Source organism: Mustela lutreola, chromosome 6, assembly GCF_030435805.1.
Source record: "Mustela lutreola isolate mMusLut2 chromosome 6, mMusLut2.pri, whole genome shotgun sequence".
NCBI classification, from domain to species: domain Eukaryota; kingdom Metazoa; phylum Chordata; class Mammalia; order Carnivora; family Mustelidae; genus Mustela; species Mustela lutreola.
The window spans coordinates 136103839-136124006 of NC_081295.1; the positions used below are offsets into that span (position 1 = coordinate 136103839).

The 20168-nt window shown below is 40.8% G+C and overlaps 1 protein-coding gene across 2 annotated transcripts in view; it reads left to right on the forward strand.

Moving 5' to 3' along the window:
• LOC131834479 (testis expressed protein 56-like) overlaps positions 1–20168 on the forward strand; it is a 35820-nt gene that overhangs the window by 480 nt on the left and 15172 nt on the right. For both annotated transcript variants that reach the window (XR_009354906.1, XM_059179155.1), the window contains exons 2-3: positions 14117–14315; positions 19928–20150. Coding sequence is in view for 1 of the 2 variants with exons in the window: in XM_059179155.1 (XP_059035138.1) it covers positions 14117–14315; positions 19928–20150 (422 nt within the window). In the remaining variant the exon portion in view is untranslated. The remainder of the gene's footprint in view (positions 1–14116; positions 14316–19927; positions 20151–20168) is intronic.

The window sequence follows — 20168 nt, forward strand, 5'->3', positions numbered from 1 at the left end:
TTGATCTCACAACCTTGGGATCATGACCTGAGCTGAAATCAAAAGTTGGATGCTCAACCGACAGCCACCAAGGTGCCCCAAGAACTGACTCCCTACAAGGTGGGTGTGGTCCATCCTGGAGACCCTTGGTCCTATGCGTAGCCTGCCCAGCAACAGCCTCCACCATCACTCCTTCCCATTCCTTTTCTTTCACTGGTCTTTTATGATCTGGGATAAGTCTATAACTCTTCTCTCAGCAAAGCTTACCTATGGAATGATGGAAAGTGGACTAAGTGGGAAATAACCACAAAATTTAAGGTGTAGATGTGATTTTGAGATGAGTGAGAGAACTTTAAGTTGAAGGTCAGGCCTTTGCTCTCTTTCCTGCTGCTTCTTCCTCCATTTGTACCTCTCCAGAGAGAAGCCGGATATTCTCCCCCACCCCACGAGGCCTACAAATGACCTTCTCTTTCTGGAGTTTGGAGTGGCCCACCACTGCTGGAATCCCATCAGGACAGTTGATAACTGGACTGATTTGCAGAATTGAGTGGAGCTTGGCTCCTGAATTGTCATGTTTCAATGAAGCAAAGGTAGCTGGTAGCCACTTGTGCCCATGGACTTTAGAAAGCAAAGTAGCAGCTGCCACAGTGATTAAGACACAAGTCATGGGTAGGAAGGTTTGATGGCAAATTTGTCCATTTGTATTCTGGTTAGTCCTTGGTCCCTGAAAACACAGTTTTATGAATTGACCTCAACATCTAGATTACACTAACAATTACATAAAAATAATCAAGGAAAATATAACAAACCTACTAGAAGTGATACATGTCATAGATAGGCAATTCACAAGATGAAATGCAAATTATCGATAAGCACGAAAAATGTTCAAACACTCTGGTAATGGAGGAAGTAGAAAATAAATCAAGGTGGTATTTTTTAGGCCATCATACTGGTCAAATCTTGAAAGATCAATTGTGATGAACAAGTGGGGAAATTAATACCCTCACAATCAGTATTATCATGCTTATTGATTCAGAATTTTTTTTGAAGATAATTTGAAAGTCTTTGTCAAAATTTAAAATGTATGTTACTGATTTATTAAATGGGTTGAACTTGGCAAAGAGTAAGTAGAAAATAATTTTCATTTTTCTCACAACGTTCCTCTTTGGCCCATTCTCTTGCTCTTCGCTCATCACCTTTGGGTGAAGTTATGAGCAGACCTTACAGCTTTCCTGGTCATGCTCATTCAGATAACAAAAAGTCCACTCTAGTGTCCAAATTCCAAACACCTCAACCAGAGTAAAAACTTCCCTGCTCCCTACTCCTGTGACATGGTGGGGCCTTTTATTTTATTTTTTTTCTTTTTCTCTATGGCTCCTTCCCTGCTCCCTGGCTGATATTGGGTCAACAAGGGTGAGGGTAGGAAGAACTGAAAAGACTTCCTTGACTGTGAAATATCAAATTGTCACCAGTCATTCTAGGGATGGCAGCTTTCCAAAGCTGGCTTCTTTTTTCCTGGGCATTTGGTGGGTTCCCTTGCTGGAGATCTCTCATTCACTCAGCCTCCTGCTGACATTTCCCCTCTCCCAACCCCACCCCTGCCCCAGCTTCGGTAGGCTGTGCTCCCAACGTATTTCAGTGGAGATTGCCTCACCGGTTGACAGAAGCCCTCTTGAGAGCCTATTCAAGACGACTCAAACTCACCCATTTCGAGGGGTTTGCATATAGCATGTAGAAAACTTGACCCCTTGTCCTTCACACCTTCACCCAGCTGCTGGAAATGGAACCGGCTCCCAACACTGATCTCTGTCCCTGTGGCCACAGGCAGCTGTGCTCCTAGCCAATTATCTTATACTCTGAGGTGTTAGGGTTGAACTGCATCCCCCAAAATAATATGTTGAAGTCTTAACCCCCCAGTATCCCAGGGTGTGAATTTATTTGGAAATAGGGTCTTGAGAGAGGTGCAGATGTAATTAAGATGAGATCAGATGGGAGTGGGGTAGGTTCCTAGTCCAACACGGCTCTCCTTGTAAGAGGACAGAGATACAGACGGAGGAGATGGCCCTATGGCAACAGAGGCAAAGACTGGACTGATGCTTCTGCAAGTCAGGATAACACCAGGAATTGCAGCAAATACTAAAACCTAGGAAGAGGCAAGGAAGAATTCTCCCCTAGAGGTTTCAGAGGGAACAGGGTTTGATTTCGGACTTCCAGGCTCCAGAACTGAGAGAGAATACATTGTTGGTTTTAAGCAACCCAGATTGTGACACTTCACTATGGCAGTCCTAGGAAATGAACACATCAGGCATTAGGGGACACAGCCCAGCTCCCCAACTGGTTTTTTTACTTATTTATTTACTTGTTTGCTTTTTTATTACTATTATTTTTTTAAATTTAAAGTTAGGCCACTAACTAAACCAAGATTGGTTTTGGGAGTAGAATTTAGTGAATCATCATTTACATGTAACACCCAGTGCTCAACACAAGTGTCTTCTTTAATGCCCATCCCCCATCTAGCCCACCCCTCCACCTCCTCTTTAGCAACCCTCTTAACTATGGTCTCTTATGTTTTGCCTCCCCCCCTTTTTTTTTTTTTAAGATTTTATTTATTTATTTTATAGAGAGAGATTGGGAATAAGCAAGTGAGTGGAGGGGCAAAGAGAGAGGGACAGGGACAAGCAGACTCAGTGCTGAGTAGGGAGCTTGACGTGAGCCTTAATCTGGAGACCCTGAGATCCTGATCTGAACTAAAATCAAGAGTTCAGTGGTCAACCAACTGAGCCACCCAGGCACCCCTTCCTCTCTATTTTTATCTTATTCTATTTTTCCTTCCCTTCCCCTATGTTCATCTGTTTTGTTTCTGAAATTCCACATATGTGTGAAATCATATGATTTTCGTCTTTCTCTGAAAGACTTATTTCGTTTAGCATAGTACCCTCTAGATCCATCCACATTGTTACAAATGGCAAGATTTCATTCTTTTTCCATTGTACATGTATGCCACACCTTCTTTATCCACTGTCGGTAGTGCTGCTGTAGACATTGGGGTGCAGGTGCCCCTTCAAATCAGCACTTTCGTATCCTTTGAGTAACTGTCTAGTAGTGCAATTGCTGACTTGTAGAGTAGCTCTACTTGTAACTTTTTGAGGAACTGCCATATTGTTCTCCAGAGTGGCTGCACCAGTTTGCATTCCCACCAACCTTTTCTCCACAGCCTCGCCAACATTTGTTGTTCCCTGTCTTATTAATTTTAGCCATTCTAACTGGTATAAGGGGGTATCTCATGGTGCTTTTGATTTGTATTTCTCTCGACCAAGTGATGTGGAGCTTTTCTTCATGTATCTGTTGGCCATTTGTGTGTCTACTTTGGAGAAATGTCTATTCATGTCTTCTGCCCATTTCTTGACTGGATTTTTGTTTTTTGGGTGCTGATTTTGATGAATTCTTTGTAGATTATGGTTACTAGTCCTATATCCAACATACCATTTGCAAATATCTTTTCCCATTTCATAGGTTGCATTTTGGTTTATTGATTGTTTCCTTCACTGTGCAAAAGCCTTTTATCTTGATGAAGTCACAATAGTTCATTTTTGCTTTTATTTCCCTTGCTTCCAGTGATGTGTCTAGTAAAAAGTTGCTATGGCCAAGGTCAAAGAAGTTGCAGCTTCTTTTTCACCTGTAGGATTTTGAGGGGTTCCTGTCTCACAGTTAAGCCTTTCATCCATTTTGAATTTATTTTGCGTATGGTGTTAAGAAAGTGGTCCAATTTCATTCTTCTGCATGTGGCTGTCCAATTTTCCCAACACCACTTGTTGAAGGGACTGTCTTTTCCATTGGATATTCTTTCCTGCTTCGCCAAAGATTAGTTGACTGTAGAGTTGTGGGTCGCAGGTCGTTCTCTTAAAGTACCTTCATCTGCCAGGGGGAGGAGAGGTGCTACAGTGCACAGCATTACAACAACTCAGCCTAAAGAAATCCTCACATGCCTTAAAGAATGTTTAGCTTTTTCTTGTTTGTTTGTTTTTTTAAGATTATATTTATTTGTCAGAGAGACAGCACAAGCAGGGGGAGCAGCAGGCAGAAGGAGAAGCAGGCTCCTAGCTAAGCAAGGAGCCTAATGTGGGACTCAATCCTAGGACCTTGGGATCATGATCTGAGCCAAAGGCGCTTAACTGACTGAGCCACGCAGGCATCCCATGTTTAGCAATTTTTTAAAAAAATAAATAGGTATGCTGTACATAGGTAAGAAATTCCCATCTACAAGATTTTCCTCAGACTGTGTGGCCTTAGGAAAAAACTGAAACAACATAAAAACTCACATTTTAACCTCCCATTACATACCTATGCCCTTTGACTTAGAAGTTCCCCTTCCAGTTAGTGTCCTAGAGAAATTCTTGCACCTGTGCACACAGATGCAGGAAGGAGTGTGTGTGCTGAAGCATTGTTTATCATGGTGACAGATTATAAATAGCTTCATGTCATTCAATGGCAGAACAATTAAATAACGGATGCATCTATATTGAGGAATACTATTAAAAAAGAAGCTGATGTTTAAATATTTACAAAACACACTGTAGAATATTAATAAATAATCTGCAAAATAAGAAACACTGATTCCATTTATACCAAAAGAAGACTGTATACCTGTACGTACAAACATGTGTGTACACGCAGCGGGAAGAGTTCTGGAAAGGGACATATTCCAGCCCTTGGCTACCTCTGGAGAAAGAGGAATGACATGTTTCCTTTAACTATGTATACTACTTTAAGTTGTCTGACTTTATTCCGATGGAAATTTATCCTGTACTTTTGCAATTAAAATGCAGTTTTACCATTGAATATGCATTAAGCATTTATGTTAGGTAGCAGAATCAGGTTTTGACTCTCTTGTGATATTTCAGTTATATGTTAATTTCAGTTTTGTTCCCTTAGCCTGCCAATGGAGACACTGATAGGTATTGATACACCTTTAGCCACTGGGAGTGTTCCTGCCAGGTAAAACTGCCGCTCCTGAGCACTGAGATGGCTTTGTTTCAGAGGGGTTGGGCCGCAGGACTCCTCACTGTGGTCAGAAGTCAGTTGAAAGTGAGTGACATAGCTGAGGTGAACGGCATTCTCAGGCAGAAATGTCTCCTCAGAGTCCTGTGTCCTTGAAGGACCCGGGCCTGAGGCAGAATCCAGTCATTGAGGGGACGTTACCCTCTGAGACCTTGAATTCTTCACTCAAAGGCTGTTTCATTTCCAGAATGCCATTTCCAGTGATTGCCTTGATCTGCAAGAGATGACCCCATTTCTCACACTTTCGTCCGTCAGATCATGAATTCAATAATGGATACCAATGGCTCCCTGCTACATGTCTAAAGCCTCTGTCTAGTCTAAATTTCACCTGGCCTTAAAATGGGTTTTATTTCTTCTCACGCCAGCCCCATCTGCACCTGCTGGGGAGCTTTGCCTGCATTAGACTGTAATTATTACCCAGAGCCATCAGAAGAAAAAAAAAACAAGAGAGAGAGAACTAAACATTTATAGTTAGAAACACAGGGTCTTTTATTTTTTTTCTGGATTTTAAATAATAGGAAGTTAAATCATATGAACAACATAAAATGAGGAATGAGGAGCCATTATACTATATGCGTTTAGATCTACCCTGCCCAGATAGCCGTCCCCCAAACATCAAAAGCGTCTGTGAGTGACCCTCTTCCTCCTCACCCCGCGTCCCAGCACGGCAGCCTAAGGAGCTATCCTGAGATCATGTTAGTATTGGTTCTATGATTTTTTTGTTCGTTTGTTTGTTTATAAACATATATTTTTATCCCCAGGGGTACAGGTCTGTGAATCACCAGGTTTACACACTTCACAGCATTCACCAAAGCACATACCCTCCCCAATGTCCATAATCCCATCCCCTTCTTCCAAACCCCCTCCCCCCAGCAACCCTCAGTTTGTTTTGTGAGATTAAGAGTCACTTATGGTTTGTCTCCCTCCCAATCCCATCTTGTTTCATTGATTCTTCTCCTACCCACTTAAGCCCCCATGTTGCATCACCACTTCCTCATATCAGGGAGATCATATGATAGTTGTCTTTCTCTGCTTGACTTATTTCGCTAAGCATGATACGCTCTAGTTCTATCCATGTTGTCGCAAATGGCAAGATTTCATTTCTTTTGATGGCTGCATAGTATTCCATTGTGTATATATACCACCTCTTCTTGATCCATTCATCTGTTGATGGACATCTAGGTTCTTTCCATAGTTTGGCTATTGTGGACATTGCTGCTATAAACATTCGGGTGCACGTGCCCCTTTGGATCACTACGTTTGTATCTTTAGGGTAAATACCCAATAGTGCAGTTGCTGGGTCATAGGGCAGTTCTATTTTCAACATTTTGAGGAACCTCCATGCTGTTTTCCAGAGTGGCTGCACCAGCTTGCATTCCCACCAACAGTGGAGGAGGGTTCCCCTTTCTCCGCATCCTCGCCAGCATCTGTCATTTCCTGACTTGTTGATTTTAGCCATTCTGACTGGTGTGAGGTGATATCGCATTGTGGTTTTGATTTGTATTTCCCTGATGCCGAGTGATATGGAGCACTTTTTCATGTGTCTGTTGGCCATCTGGATGTCTTCTTTGCAGAAATGTCTGTTCATGTCCTCTGCCCATTTCTTGATTGGATTATTTGTTCTTTGGGTGTTGAGTTTGCTAAGTTCTTTATAGATTCTGGACACTAGTCCTTTATCTGATATGTCGTTTGCAAATATCTTCTCCCATTCTCTCAGTTGTCTTTTGATTTTGTTAACTGTTTCCTTTGCTGTGCAAAAGCTTTTGATTTTGATGAAATCCCAATAGTTCATTTTTGCCCTTGCTTCCCTTGCCTTTGGCGTTGTTCCTAGGAAGATGTTGCTGCGGCTGAGGTCGAAAAGGTTGCTGCCTGTGTTCTCCTCAAGGATTTTGATGGATTCCTTTTGCACATTGAGGTCCTTCATCCATTTTGAGTCTATTTTTGTGTGTGGTGTAAGGAAATGGTCCAATTTCATTTTTCTGCATGTGGCTGTCCAATTTTCCCAGCACCATTTATTGAAGAGGCTGTCTTTTTTCCATTGGACATTCTTTCCTGCTTTGTCGAAGATTAGTTGACTGTAGAGTTGACGGTCTATTTCTGGGCTCTCTATTCTGTTCCATTGATATATGTGTCTGTTTTTGTGCCAGTACCATTCTGTCTTGATGATGACAGCTTTGTAATAGAGCTTGAAGTCCGGAATTGTGATGCCACCAACGTTGGCTTTCTTTTTCAATATCCCTTTGGCTATTCGAGGTCTTTTCTGGTTCCATATAAATTTTAGAATTATTTGTTCCATTTCTTTGAAAAAGATGGATGGTACTTTGATAGGAATTGCATTAAATGTGTAGATTGCTTTAGGTAGCATAGACATTTTCACAATATTTATTCTTCCAATCCAGGAGCATGGAACATTTTTCCATTTCTTTGTGTCTTCCTCAATTTCTTTCATGAGTACTTTATAGTTTTCTGAGTATAGATTCTGTGCCTCTTTGGTTAGGTTTATTCCTAGGTATCTTATGGTTTTGGGTGCAATTATAAATAGGATTGACTCCTTAATTTCTCTTTCTTCTGTCTTGCTGTTGGTGTAAAGAAATGCAACTGATTTCTGTGCATTGATTTTATATCCTGACACTTTACTGAATTCCTGTACAAGTTCTAGCAGTTTTGGAGTGGAGTCTTTTGGGTTTTCCACATATAGTATCATATCATCTGCGAAGAGTGATAATTTGACTTCTTCTTTGCCGATTTGGATGCCTTTAATTTCCTTTTGTTGTCTGATTGCTGAGGCTAGGACCTCTAGTACTATGTTGAATAGCAGTGGTGATAATGGACATCCCTGCCGTGTTCCTGACCTTAGCGGAAAAGCTTTCAGTTTTTCTCCATTGAGAATGATATTTGCGGTGGGTTTTTCATAGATGGCTTTGATGATATTGAGGTATGTGCCCTCTATCCCTACACTTTGAAGAGTTTTGATCAGGAAGGGATGCTGTACTTTGTCAAATGCTTTTTCAGCATCTATTGAGAGTATCATATGGTTCTTGTTCTTTCTTTTATTGATGTGTTGTATCACATTGACTGATTTGCGGATGTTGAACCAACCTTGCAGCCCTGGAATAAATCCCACTTGGTCGTGGTGAATAATCTTTTTAATGTACTGTTGAATCCTATTGGTAGTATTTTGTTGAGTATTTTCACATCTGTGTTCATCAAGGATATCGGTCTATAGCTCTCTTTTTTGGTGGGATCCTTGTCTGGTTTTGGGATCAAGGTGATGCTGGCCTCATAAAATGAGTTTGGAAGTTTTCCTTCCATTGCTAATTTCTGGAACAGTTTCAGGAGAATAGGAATTAGTTCTTCTTTAAATGTTTGGTAGAATTCCCCCGGGAAGCCGTCTGGCCCTGGGCTTTTGTTTGTTTGGAGATTTTTAATGACTGTTTCAATCTCCTTACTGGTTATGGGTCTGTTCAGGCTTTCTACTTCTTCCTGGTTCAGTTGTGGTAGTTTATATGTTTCTAGGAATGCATCCATTTCTTCCAGATTGTCAAATTTGTTGGCATAGAGTTGCTCATAGTATGTTCTTATAATAGTTTGTATTTCTTTGGTGTTAGTTGTGATCTCTCCTCTTTCATTCATGATTTTATTTATTTGCATCCTTTCTCTTTTCTTTTTGATAAGTCAGGCCAGGGGTTTATCAATTTTATTAATTCTTTCAAAGAACCAGCTCCTACTTTCGTTGATTTGCTCTATTGTCTTTTTGGTTTCTATTTCATTGATTTCTGCTCTGATCTTTATGATTTCTCTTCTCCTGCTTGGCTTAGGGTTTCTTTCCTGTTCTTTCTCCAGCTCCTTTAGGTGTAGGGTTAGGTTGTGTACCTGAGACCTTTCTTGTTTCTTGAGAAAGGCTTGTACCGCTATATATTTTCCTCTCAGGACTACCTTTGTTGTGTCCCACAGATTTTGAACCATTGTATTTTCATTATCATTTGTTTCCATGATTTTTTTCAATTCTTCTTTAATTTCCCGGTTGACCCATTCATTCTTTAGAAGGATGCTGTTTTGTCTCCATGTATTTGGGTTCTTTCCAAACTTCCTCTTGTGGTTGAGTTCTAGCTTCAGAGCATTGTGGTCTGAATATATGCAGGGAATGATCCCAATCTGTTGATACCGGTTGAGTCCTGATTTAGGACCGAGGATGTGATCTATACTGGAGAATGTTCCATGTGCACTAGAGAAGAATGTGTATTCTGTTGCTTTGGGATGAAATGTTCTGAATATATCTGTGATGTCCATCTGGTCCAGTGTGTCGTTTAAGGCCTTTATTTCCTTGCTGATCTTTTGCTTGGATGATCTGTCTATTTCAGTGAGAGGAGTGTTAAAGTCCCCTACTATTATTGTATTATTGTTGATGTGTTTCTTTGATTTTGTTATTGATTGGTTTATATAGTTGGCTGCTCCCACGTTGGGGGCATAGATATTTAAAATTGTTAAATCTTCTTGTTGGACAGACCCTTTGAGTATGATATAGTGTCCTTCCTCATCTCTTATTATAGTCTTTGGCTTAAAATCTAATTGATCTGATATAAGGATTGCCACTCCTGCTTTCTTCTGATGTCCATTAGCATGGTAAATTCTTTTCCACCCCCTCACTTTAAATCTGGAGATGTCTTCGGGCTTAAAATGAGTTTCTTGGAGGCAACATATAGATGGGTTTTGTTTTTTTATCCATTCTGATACCCTGTGTCTTTTGACAGGGGCATTTAGCCCATTCACATTCAGGGTAACTATTGAGAGATTTGAATTTAGGGCCATTGTATTGCCTGTAAGGTGACTGTTACTGTATATGGTCTCTGTTCCTTTCTGATCTACCACTTGTAGGCTCTCTCTTTGCTTAGAGGACCCCTTTCAAGATTTCCTGTAGAGCTGGTTTGGTGTTTGCAAATTCTTTCAGTTTTTGTTTGTCCTGGAAGCTTTTAATCTCTCCTTCTATTTTCAATGATAGCCTAGCTGGATATAGTATTCTTGGCTGCATGCTTTTCTCCTTTAGTGCTCTGAAAATATCATGCCAGCTCTTTTTGGCCTGCCAGGTCTCTGTGGATAAGTCAGCTGCCAATCTAATATTTTTACCATTGTATGTTACAGACTTCTTTTCCCGGGCTGCTTTCAGGATTTTCTCTTTGTCACTGAGACTTGTAAATTTTACTATTAGGTGACGGGGTATGGGCTTATTCTTATTGATTTTGAGGGGCGTTCTCTGAACCTCCTGAATTTTGATGCTCGTTCCCTTTGCCATATTGGGGAAATTCTCCCCAATAATTCTCTCTAGTATACCTTCTGCTCCCCTCTCTCTTTCTTCTTCTTCTGGAATCCCAATTATTCTAATGTTGTTTTGTCTTATGGTGTCACTTATCTCTCGAATTCTCCCCTCATGGTCCAGTAGCTGTTTGTCCCTCTTTTGCTCAGCTTCTTTATTCTCTGTCATTTAGTCTTCTATATCACTAATTCTTTCTTCTGCCTCATTTATCCTAGCAGTGAGAGCCTCCATTTTTGATTGCACCTCATTAATAGCTTTTTTGATTTCAACTTGGTTAGATTTTAGTTCTTTTATTTCTCCAGAAAGGGCTTTTATATCTCTCGAGAGGATTTCTCTAATATCTTTCATGCCTTTTTCGAGCCCGGCTAGAACCTTGAGAATTGTCATTCTGAACTCTAGATCTGACATATTACCAACGTCTGTATTGATTAGGTCCCTTGTCTTCGGTACTGCCTCTTGTTCTTTTTTTTGTGTTGAATTTTTCTGTCTTGTCATTTTGTCCAGATAAGAGTATATGAAGGAGCAAGTAAAATACTAAAAGGGTGGCAACAACCCCAGGAAAATATGCTTTAACCAAATTAGAAGAGATCCCAAATCGTGAGGGGGGAGAAAGGGGATAAAAAGAGGTTCAAAAAGGAAGAAAGAAAAAAAAATGAAAAAAAGAAACAAAAACGAAAAGAAAAGAATTAAAAAAAAGAAAACAAATAAGAAAAATATAAAAAAGAAAATATATATATATATATTGGATAAACTAGTTAAAAAACGTTAAAAAAGAAAAAGGTAAAAGTTAAAAAAAAATTTACCAGAAGGCGAGGAAAAAAAACAAAAAATGAAAAAGAAAAAAATTAAATTAACTGCAAGACTACAAAAAATCACAGGGAAAAAGCCATGAGTTCTGTGCTTTGCTTTCTCCTCCTCTAGAATTCTGCTGCTCTCCTTGGTATTGAAACCGCACTCTTTGGTAGGTGAACTTGGTCTCGGCTGGATTTCTTGTTGATCTTCTGGGGGAGGGGCCTGGTGTAGGGATTCTCAAGTGTCTTTGCCCCAGGCAGAATTGCACCGCCCTTAGCTGGGGCCGGGGTAAGTAATCCCCCCGGTTTGCTTTCAGGAGCTTTTGTTCCCTGAGCACTTTCCGTAGAGTTCCGGAGGACGGGAATACAAATGGCGGCCTCCTGGTCTCCGGCCTGGAGGAGCCGAGAGCCCAGGGCCGCACTCCTCAGTGTGCGCTCAGAGAACCGTGCCCAGTTACTCCCGTCTGCCTGACCTCCGGCCGCGCTCCGAGCTCACCGAGCCTGCGACCGGTTCAAGGTCACCCCAAGCTGCAAGCTTACTGTCGGCTCTGTCTCTGTAGCCAGCTTTCCCGTTCCAATACCCGCAAGCTCTGCGACACTCAGACACCCCCGATTCTTCTGTGACCCTGCGGGACCTGAGGCCACGCTGACCCTGTGTGGGCTTTGCCCCGGGTAGCCTCTGGAGTGATGTCCCTGAGCAGAACAGACTTTTAAAAGTCGATTTTGTGCGTGGTTGCTCCGCCGCTTACCGGGAGCCGGCCCCTCCCGTCGACGCTTTGGATTCACTTCTCCCCCGGTCCTACCTTTCAGAAAGTGGTTGTTTTTCTGTTTCCAGAATTGCTGTTCTCCTTCTCTTCGATCTGCCGATGGATTTTCAGGTGTTTGCAATCTTTAGATAAGCTATCTAGCTGATCTCCGGCTAGCTGAAGTAGTCTCAGCCTGCTACTTCTCCGCTATCTTGACTCCGCCTCCTTGTTCTATGATGTTTTTTAAAGACTGTCCAAACCAATGTTTCAATGACTGGCACCAAACCAAAAACTAGAAAGTGGGCAGAAGTTTAAGGCTTTTGTATGTTGTTTTTAATGCTTAAGAAGATGACTCTCTTAGCTAATTCACTGCTCCCCACACCCCCGAGCACAGATGCTTCAGGAGGCTGCTTAACTGGATATAGGGAAGGACGAGGCAGGTGGGAAGAGTGGTTTCCAAAAGAGTGAGTTGGCTGGGGAAGGAGACCAGTTGGGCAGCTCTCGAAGCAGTGTGTGCATGTGTGTATATGTGTGCACGCGCACACATACGTTGTTCACAGTCTGGCCGGCCACCGAGGGCCACCAAATCCATGACTTCCGTGTGTAGACTGGAGAAGACAATTATGATATCTGAAAGCAACAAATCATTTTAAAGCCTGAAGTTCTAAGTTACTTATTTTTACTGCCTCTGGTAAATACACACACGCACACACACACACACTGGCTTGTGTACTTGCCTCATGTACTTGTGTACCTGATCTATGCTGATTTGTTTTGTGATTACTAATTCCTCCACCCATTCTTCTGTCTATCCATCTGCCCATCTCACATGTATTGCCCTTATCATACAAAACCACCCAAGTAGCTCACAGTCCAATATACCTAAAATGTCACTATAAATTGATATTCAATATTATTATACTTCCAATAATTTCTATTTTAATTAAATTTTATTTATTTAAGTGATCTCTACACCCAACACAGGGCTCAAACTTTTGACCCCAAGACCATGGTCTTCTGACTGAGCCACCTCCTCCAATAATTTCTTGAGGCATCGAAGACCTGAACTGGGTTAATTAGTTCAGTTTAATAGTAACTTCAGCTTTGAAATTCTGACAACCAAAGCAGAACATATGTTCTTCCTATGATTCCAATGCCTGGGAGAACTTCTGGGTGCCCTGCTGAGGGATCCTGAGCTAATATACTACTTCTAAGAGTAGTAGGTAGAAGCTGTCTGGGCCAGGCTTGAGACCACTGGGCAGGAGCCCCAGATTCCAGCCCTGTTTTTGACTCACTTGGAAGGATTTTCAGGCCTCTAAGGGTCAATCTATTAATCATGACATCATTTAGTCAGATTGCCGAGCTATGGCCCCGTGGTTCAATTCTTGGTTCGTTGGCGTCTGTGCCAATTACCCTGTCCAGTAGAGACCATCAGTGGTTCAGTCTGAGAAACAAGGGAGGCTGGACGAGTTCTGATCTAATTTCTATTGTAATTAAAATGCAATTTTATCATTGAAAATGCATTCAGTGTTTCCTGAATCCCCGGGGCTCAACTCCTCTTCCTGCGTTAGGTTGATGACAGTGTCTTAGTTTCTCATACACCCAGATGGATTGCAGAGCCATGCACAAAGCAGCCTGAACACTGACTGTTGATCCTCTGATCATTACCAGTTTGCAAAGAAAAAGCTTACACTACAGTATAAGTCGGTTATGTCACTAAATCCATAGTGTAGTTCTACTGACTCCTTTCCCTTCCCTTCCTTTTGGTAACAGGGCTGTCTTGATGAAGGATTCAGGGTATTGAATCACATTCTGGCACAAGCTCTTGGTCCCATGAGAGGAGCATTTGGTTAGGGGCCAAATGAGGTCAATGTGAAGCCATGCATGGATGTAAATGCAGAGTGTGGTTAACATCTCCGAAGATAGAAATAATTGTGCAATCAATTGTCATTAATTTGAGAATCAGGCACAAATTGTTTAAATAGACTTCAGTATTCGTGCTGGTTTGTATGTTCATTCACTCATTCATTTGCTCTGCAGTCTATTAGATGTCCAGGACCAGGCTCGGGTCTAAGTGGAGCTCAGTAATGCTTTTGCAGTGAAGGCATGGCAGTTCAATAGTAATTATGAAGTAGCATAAATACTCTTTCTTAAATGAGTGCCATGTTACTCTTGCTATGCAAACATGGAAAGGCACGCTGAATCATAGTAAATGTTTCTTCTATTACTAGGTCAGAATTCTGAATTCTCTGGCTTAGAAAGGATCTTAGCAAGACACCAGTTCCCAAAAGAGATTAATGTGACCCCGAAGCCAAGTAGCATGCCCCTGTGGAAAAGGAAATCCATCAACAACTCAAATCGCGGGTGGAAGAAATGCTACTTGTGGAATAAAAACTTGGAGGTACCTCCAATGTCTACCATAGCTGTCAGGTAGGTGTCTAATTTTTGTCTGCTGCCGACATATTTAGAGATATACAGGGTGACCACAGACTCTATGCCTGAGCTAAATAAATGACTTAATGTGGTCTTTGAGATACATGATAGGCTTGAGAGCAAGTATGGCTATTAAAGCACATAAGCCCCATTTTCACACAGCCAAGTGTCTGGAGGAGTCTTCAGGCAGAGAAAACTCAGGGACACAGGAGTGGGTGTGTGTCCCCCAAGAGCCATTGCATTGCAGGTTGGTGAGCAGAGATCTAGCAGGACTGGAATGGGATTCTTGGAGAGGGACCCAACACTGAGCTATGGCCCTTTTATGCTGCATGAGTCAGGAAGCAGGAGCTCATCCCCAGCATGCCCAAGGGCCCAGGATCCAGTAGCTTTAATAGCTTGACTTGGTCTGTCCTCTGCCAGATTTTACATGGACAGAAATGGGAGCCATTTCAGGGTCTTCAAAAGAGGGCTGACAAGATCTGATCCGAAACCTCCCTGGCCTGTTGGGGAGCGAGGGTGGTAGCAGTTGAGGGGTGGTGAGCATCAGACCAGGTGTTAACAGTGGGGATGTGGAATTGCCTGACATTTGAAGTTATAAGCTTTGGGGCACCTGGGTGACTGAACCAACGTTCAGCATCTGACTCTTGAGTCTGGCTGGGGTCATAGTCTCGGGGCCCTGGGATCAAGCCCCATGTCTGGCTCTGTGCTGGCTGTGGAGCCTGCTTGGGATTCTCGCTCTCCCTCTCCCTCTGCCTCCCCCCCGGTTCCTGCACACGCACTCTCTCTCTAGAAAGAAAAAAAAAGAAAGAAAGAAAGAAAAAAAAGAAAAAAGCAAGTTATAAGCTTTGGTTCCTTGGCAAATTATCTTTGTTGGTCTGCTTGCTTCAGTAATTATGCCAGACAGATGATGTCTCCATATTTGTTTCTTTAGTATTGCTGTACGTGTTGCTGTACAATACCTAATAAAGGATTTCTAGTTAGTCCTTAGTGGGTATTCAAAACATGTTGCCAGGCTGACAGGAGAAATATGTAATTTGCTATAAAGACAGAGTTCTCTCTGCTTTGAGGGTGACAGACCCAGGCAGAGACATCCAGCTCATGAATTTGCCTGTAGTAGACACTCCTACTGTGGTCATTGTTCTATGGAAATAATTTCCTTGTCTATTTTTGTACCCTAGTATTCTCAGTGGCATAACTTGACAATTTGACTTAAAAATCCACCTTCAAAAAAGATATGTTATAAAAAAAATTAGAACAGTGGTATTTTCTCCTTGGACAATACAAGGAACTAAATTTATATCTAGATTAAGGGTATAAGTTATTTTAAGTGATGATTCCTGATGACTTAAGATTATTTAACCATACTTTAGAGGCCTATAAAAGAGAAAAAAGCAATTTCACAATCGTGGGAAGTTTATACACCTCAATTTCAGGCCATAATGTCTTGACATGAACTAATATATTTTAATTTACATCTTAGTTTGTTTGGCTTCTGAAAAGATAGCTTGATTGTTAGAACATAAGAAATGATATATTTTTTCACTTTCTCTTCTATGAACATTCATTGGCTTTCCTTAAAAAAGTTAGGACTCATAAAAGCAGGCATCCTTTACTTGTTCTTCACATTAGGGGAAAATAATTATTTTGTTGGCTGTTGGTTTTTGCAGGTTACTTTTAATCAGTTTGAAGAAATTCGTGATTGTGGCTGGTTTGCTTAGTTTTTATCATAATGGATACAAAAGCTTTCTCTCTATCCATCAAGTTGATAGTATTTATCTTTACTATTAATATGGTGAATTGTTTTTAAAAATATTATCACGGAAGAATGTACACAACATAAAATTTCCTATTTTCCCCATTTTTAAAATGTGTACAGTTCAGTGGCATTAAGTACATGCACATTGTTGTGTAAACCATCATTGTCCATTTCCAGAAATTTTTCATCTTCCCAGAGTGAAACTCTGTCCCCACTGAACACTGACTTCCTATTCTCTCATCCCTCCAGCATCTGGCAAACATTATTTTACTTTTTGTCTCTATGGATTTGCCTAATCTAGACCCCTCAATAAGTAAAACCATACAGCATTTGTCCTTTTGTGTCTGCCTTATTTCACTTGCATGTTTTCAACGTTCATCCATATTGAAGCCTATGTCAGAAGTTCCTTCCTTCTAAAGGCTGAATATTCCATTGTCTGTATATAACCCAGTGTTTTATCCAAACAAAAACGCCCCACCATTTACTGAAAATGTCATACTTTCCCTGTTGAATGGTCTTGGCACCCTTGTCAAATCATTTGATCATCAAAAACATTTGAAAAAAAATAAAAAATAAGGGCACCTGGGTGGCTCAGTGGGTTAAGCCTCTGCCTTCAGCTCAGGTCATGATCTCAGGGTCCTGGGATCGAGTCCCGCATCGGGCTCTCTGCTCAGTGGGGAGCCTGCTTCCTCCTCTCTCTCCTGCCTCTCTACCTACTTGTGATCTCTGTCTGTCAAATAAATAAATAAAATCTTTAAAAAAAAAAAAAACCCAACATTTGACCACATATGCAAAGATTTGTTCTAGTCCATTGTTTATGGGTCTGTCCTTATGCCATGCCACACACTGTGTGTGTGTGTGTGTGTATAATTATGTTATATATTATTCCATATTGGAGGTCCAATATTTGACATGTAAATGTTTATGATTGTTATATCTTCTTGCTGTATTAACCCCTTTGCTATCATGTCTTTATCTCTTATTTATAAGTTTTTTAGACTCCTTTGTCTGATATTAGTATAACCATCCCTATTATCCTTTGCTTACTATTTGTAAGGAATATTTTTTTCATCCTTTCATTTCTGAACCATGCACATCCTTAAATCTAAAGTGAGACTTAGGGCACCTGGGTTACTCAATGGGTTAAACCTCTGCTTCAGCTCAGGTCATGGTCTCAGGGTTCTGGGATTGAGCCTGCTCCCTTCCACCCCCGCTGCCTGCCGCTTTTCCTACTAGTGATCTCTCTGTCAAATAAAATCTTTAAAAAAAATTAAAAAAAAAAAAAAAAGTGAGACTCTTATAGGCAGTATATTAACTGAATCCTGACTGGTTTTATTATCCATTCTATCAGTCTATGGTTTTTGGAGAGTTCAATCCATTTACATTTGAAGTTAATTATTCATAGGGAAGCACTTACTTTTGCCATGTTGTTTTCTGTGTTTTACATAGTTCCCTCATTCCCTGCATTACTGCTTCCCCTTGTGTTTAGTTAATTTATTATACTGACACATTTTAATTCTCTTTTCATTTCTGTGTACCTTCTATGGGTATTTGTGTGTGGGGGGGTTACCATGGGCATTACATAATAACATCCTAAAGTTATAACAATCTGTATTAGATTATTAACTGTATCTCATATGTAGTTGTAACAATCTATAACAATGTACCTTTAATTATTACCAACTGAACTCAATTGCTGCTCCACCCCTCCACTTAATGTTACTTGTTACATATTACTTTTATATGTTGCATATCCATTGATATAAATAAATTACATCTTATGCATTTGTCTTCTAAATCCTATAGAAAAAGTAGATTTGCAAACCAAAATTATAAAAATACTATTTTTATATTTGTGCATGTATTTACCTTCACTGGAGAACTTTATATATTTATGTGGCTTTGAGTTACTATCCTTTCATTTCAACTTGGACGTCATTTAGTATTTCTGGTGGGGGCAGATGTAGTGGTAATGAACATCCCGTTTTTGTGCAGGAATGTCTTAAATTTCTTCCTTATCTTTGAAATGTACAGTTTGCCAGATGTAGGTTATCTCACTATTTTAAATATGTCATCCTAACTGCCTTCTGAACCATAAGGTTTCTGGTGAGAAATCTAATGATCTTTTTTGAGATCACTTTATGTGATGAGTTGCTTTTCTCTTGCTGCTTTCAAGATCCACTCTGTCTTGGACAGATCTGATTATAACATGTCTCACTGTAGGTCTCTTTGTGTGGATCCTACTTAAAGTTCATTGTACTTCTTGGATTAGTATATTCACATCTTTCCTCAAATTTAGCCATTCTTTTTTTTTTTTTTTTTTTTTTTTTAGCCATCTTTTTTTCAAATAACCACCCTGGCCCTTTCTCTCCTCCTTGCCCACCTCACTCCTTCTCTGCCTAAGACTCCCATTGTGTGTACATTGGTTGGCTTGGTGGAGTCGGTCCCATAAGCCTTTTAGACTCTATCCGCTTTTCTTCATTCTTTCTTCTTTTAGCTCCTTGAACTTGATCATTTCAAACAACTTCTCTTTAAGTTTGCTGATTTTTCTTCTTCTTGTTTGAGTTTGATGTTGAACCCCCTCTCGTGAATTCTTCCATTCAGTAATTATAATTTCCAGCCCAGGATTTGTTTGGTTTAAAAAAATAATAATGTGTACCTCCTTTGTCAATACTTGTATTTTCTTCACGTGCTGCTTTCCCGATGTTCTTTAGTTCTTTGTCCATGGTTGCCTTTAGCTCTTTTGAGGTATTCGACATTTGTTTTGAAGTCCTTATCTAGTAAATCTGATCACTTTTTTGGGGGGGGGGAATATTTCCAGAATTTTCCCTCCTTCTAGTGGGTTGTTTTTGTTTCTTTGCACACCTTATAATCCTTTGTTGAAAATTGGGCATTTTTGCAAAAACAAGTTCCTCTTCCACTGATGGGTAGACCTTCTCTCATGAGTGGGCCTGTGAGTCTTCAGCTTAGCCCAGGTCTTCTCAGGTATTTTCTGGGCATGCTTCCTGTCTAGGCCTGTATGTTTGTTTGTTTTAGGTTTTTTTGTTTGTTTTTAATTTTTCCTCAGCTGCTTTCAATGTCTAGAGTCTCCAGCTTCTTGTCAGGGCCTTAAGAGCTCTATATGATTCCTTTGCTGTGATTTCCCTCCCCACATTGGAGGGTATGCAGTCAGCTGTACCTTTCATGTTTCATTGCATGCCACTGCTTCTTGGGGTTCTTGACTCCCATCCAGACTACACCAACCTTTTCCTCCTGAACTGTGAGCCAGGCAAGACAGCAAACAGTCCCTCAGGCAGCCCCCACACAGCCCAGAAGGTTGCAAACAAAGTTCAATCTGTTCCTTCCATCCCAAGGCAGGGAGCTAGAAATTAGGTGCATTTCTTCCAACCACACCATGCAGGGTAGTGGGTGGGGCAAGGCCAAGACAGACCACCACACAGTGTCGTACAATTTTCAATGTATATTTTCTTTGTTGGACATTCACTGGTTTGCTGTAGATGTTTGGCTTCTGTAGAAATGAGGGTATTTAGGAGAGCAAAATATTTCATGCCAGTTTGGCAGTCACTGGAATTACGCCCTCGTCCTTCTCAATAGATCTGGCACTAATCAAAACAGGACCTTACAAGGATGGTTAAGGGAGTTTGTAGGTATGCCTTTCATAATATACCACATTGGACAAGAACTATGTCATACATAATTACATAATAGCTGATCCAGATCACTGCTTTTATTTCCAGTGAAATAGCCCCCATCTTCCCTTCTTGCCTTTTTATTAAGTTATGGGGAAAAACATGGGACTAAGATTGTAATTTCTTTTCTAATACTACTACTGCTCCATTTGTTCCCTTGCTAGGTGGTTGAAGAAGAACATGCAACCCACGGAAGACCTTCAGTCAGTGATCCAGAGGCTGTTGGTGTTTGGGCCAATTACGTCCGTCACCCTCTGTGGTCGGCAAAGCGCTATCGTGGTGTTCAAAGACATGACTTCAGCTTGCAATGCTGTGAATGCTTTTCAAAGCAGGACCCCAGGCACCATGTTTCAGTGCTCCTGGCAACACAGATTCATGTCAAAAGATGTAAGACTCCCTATGACC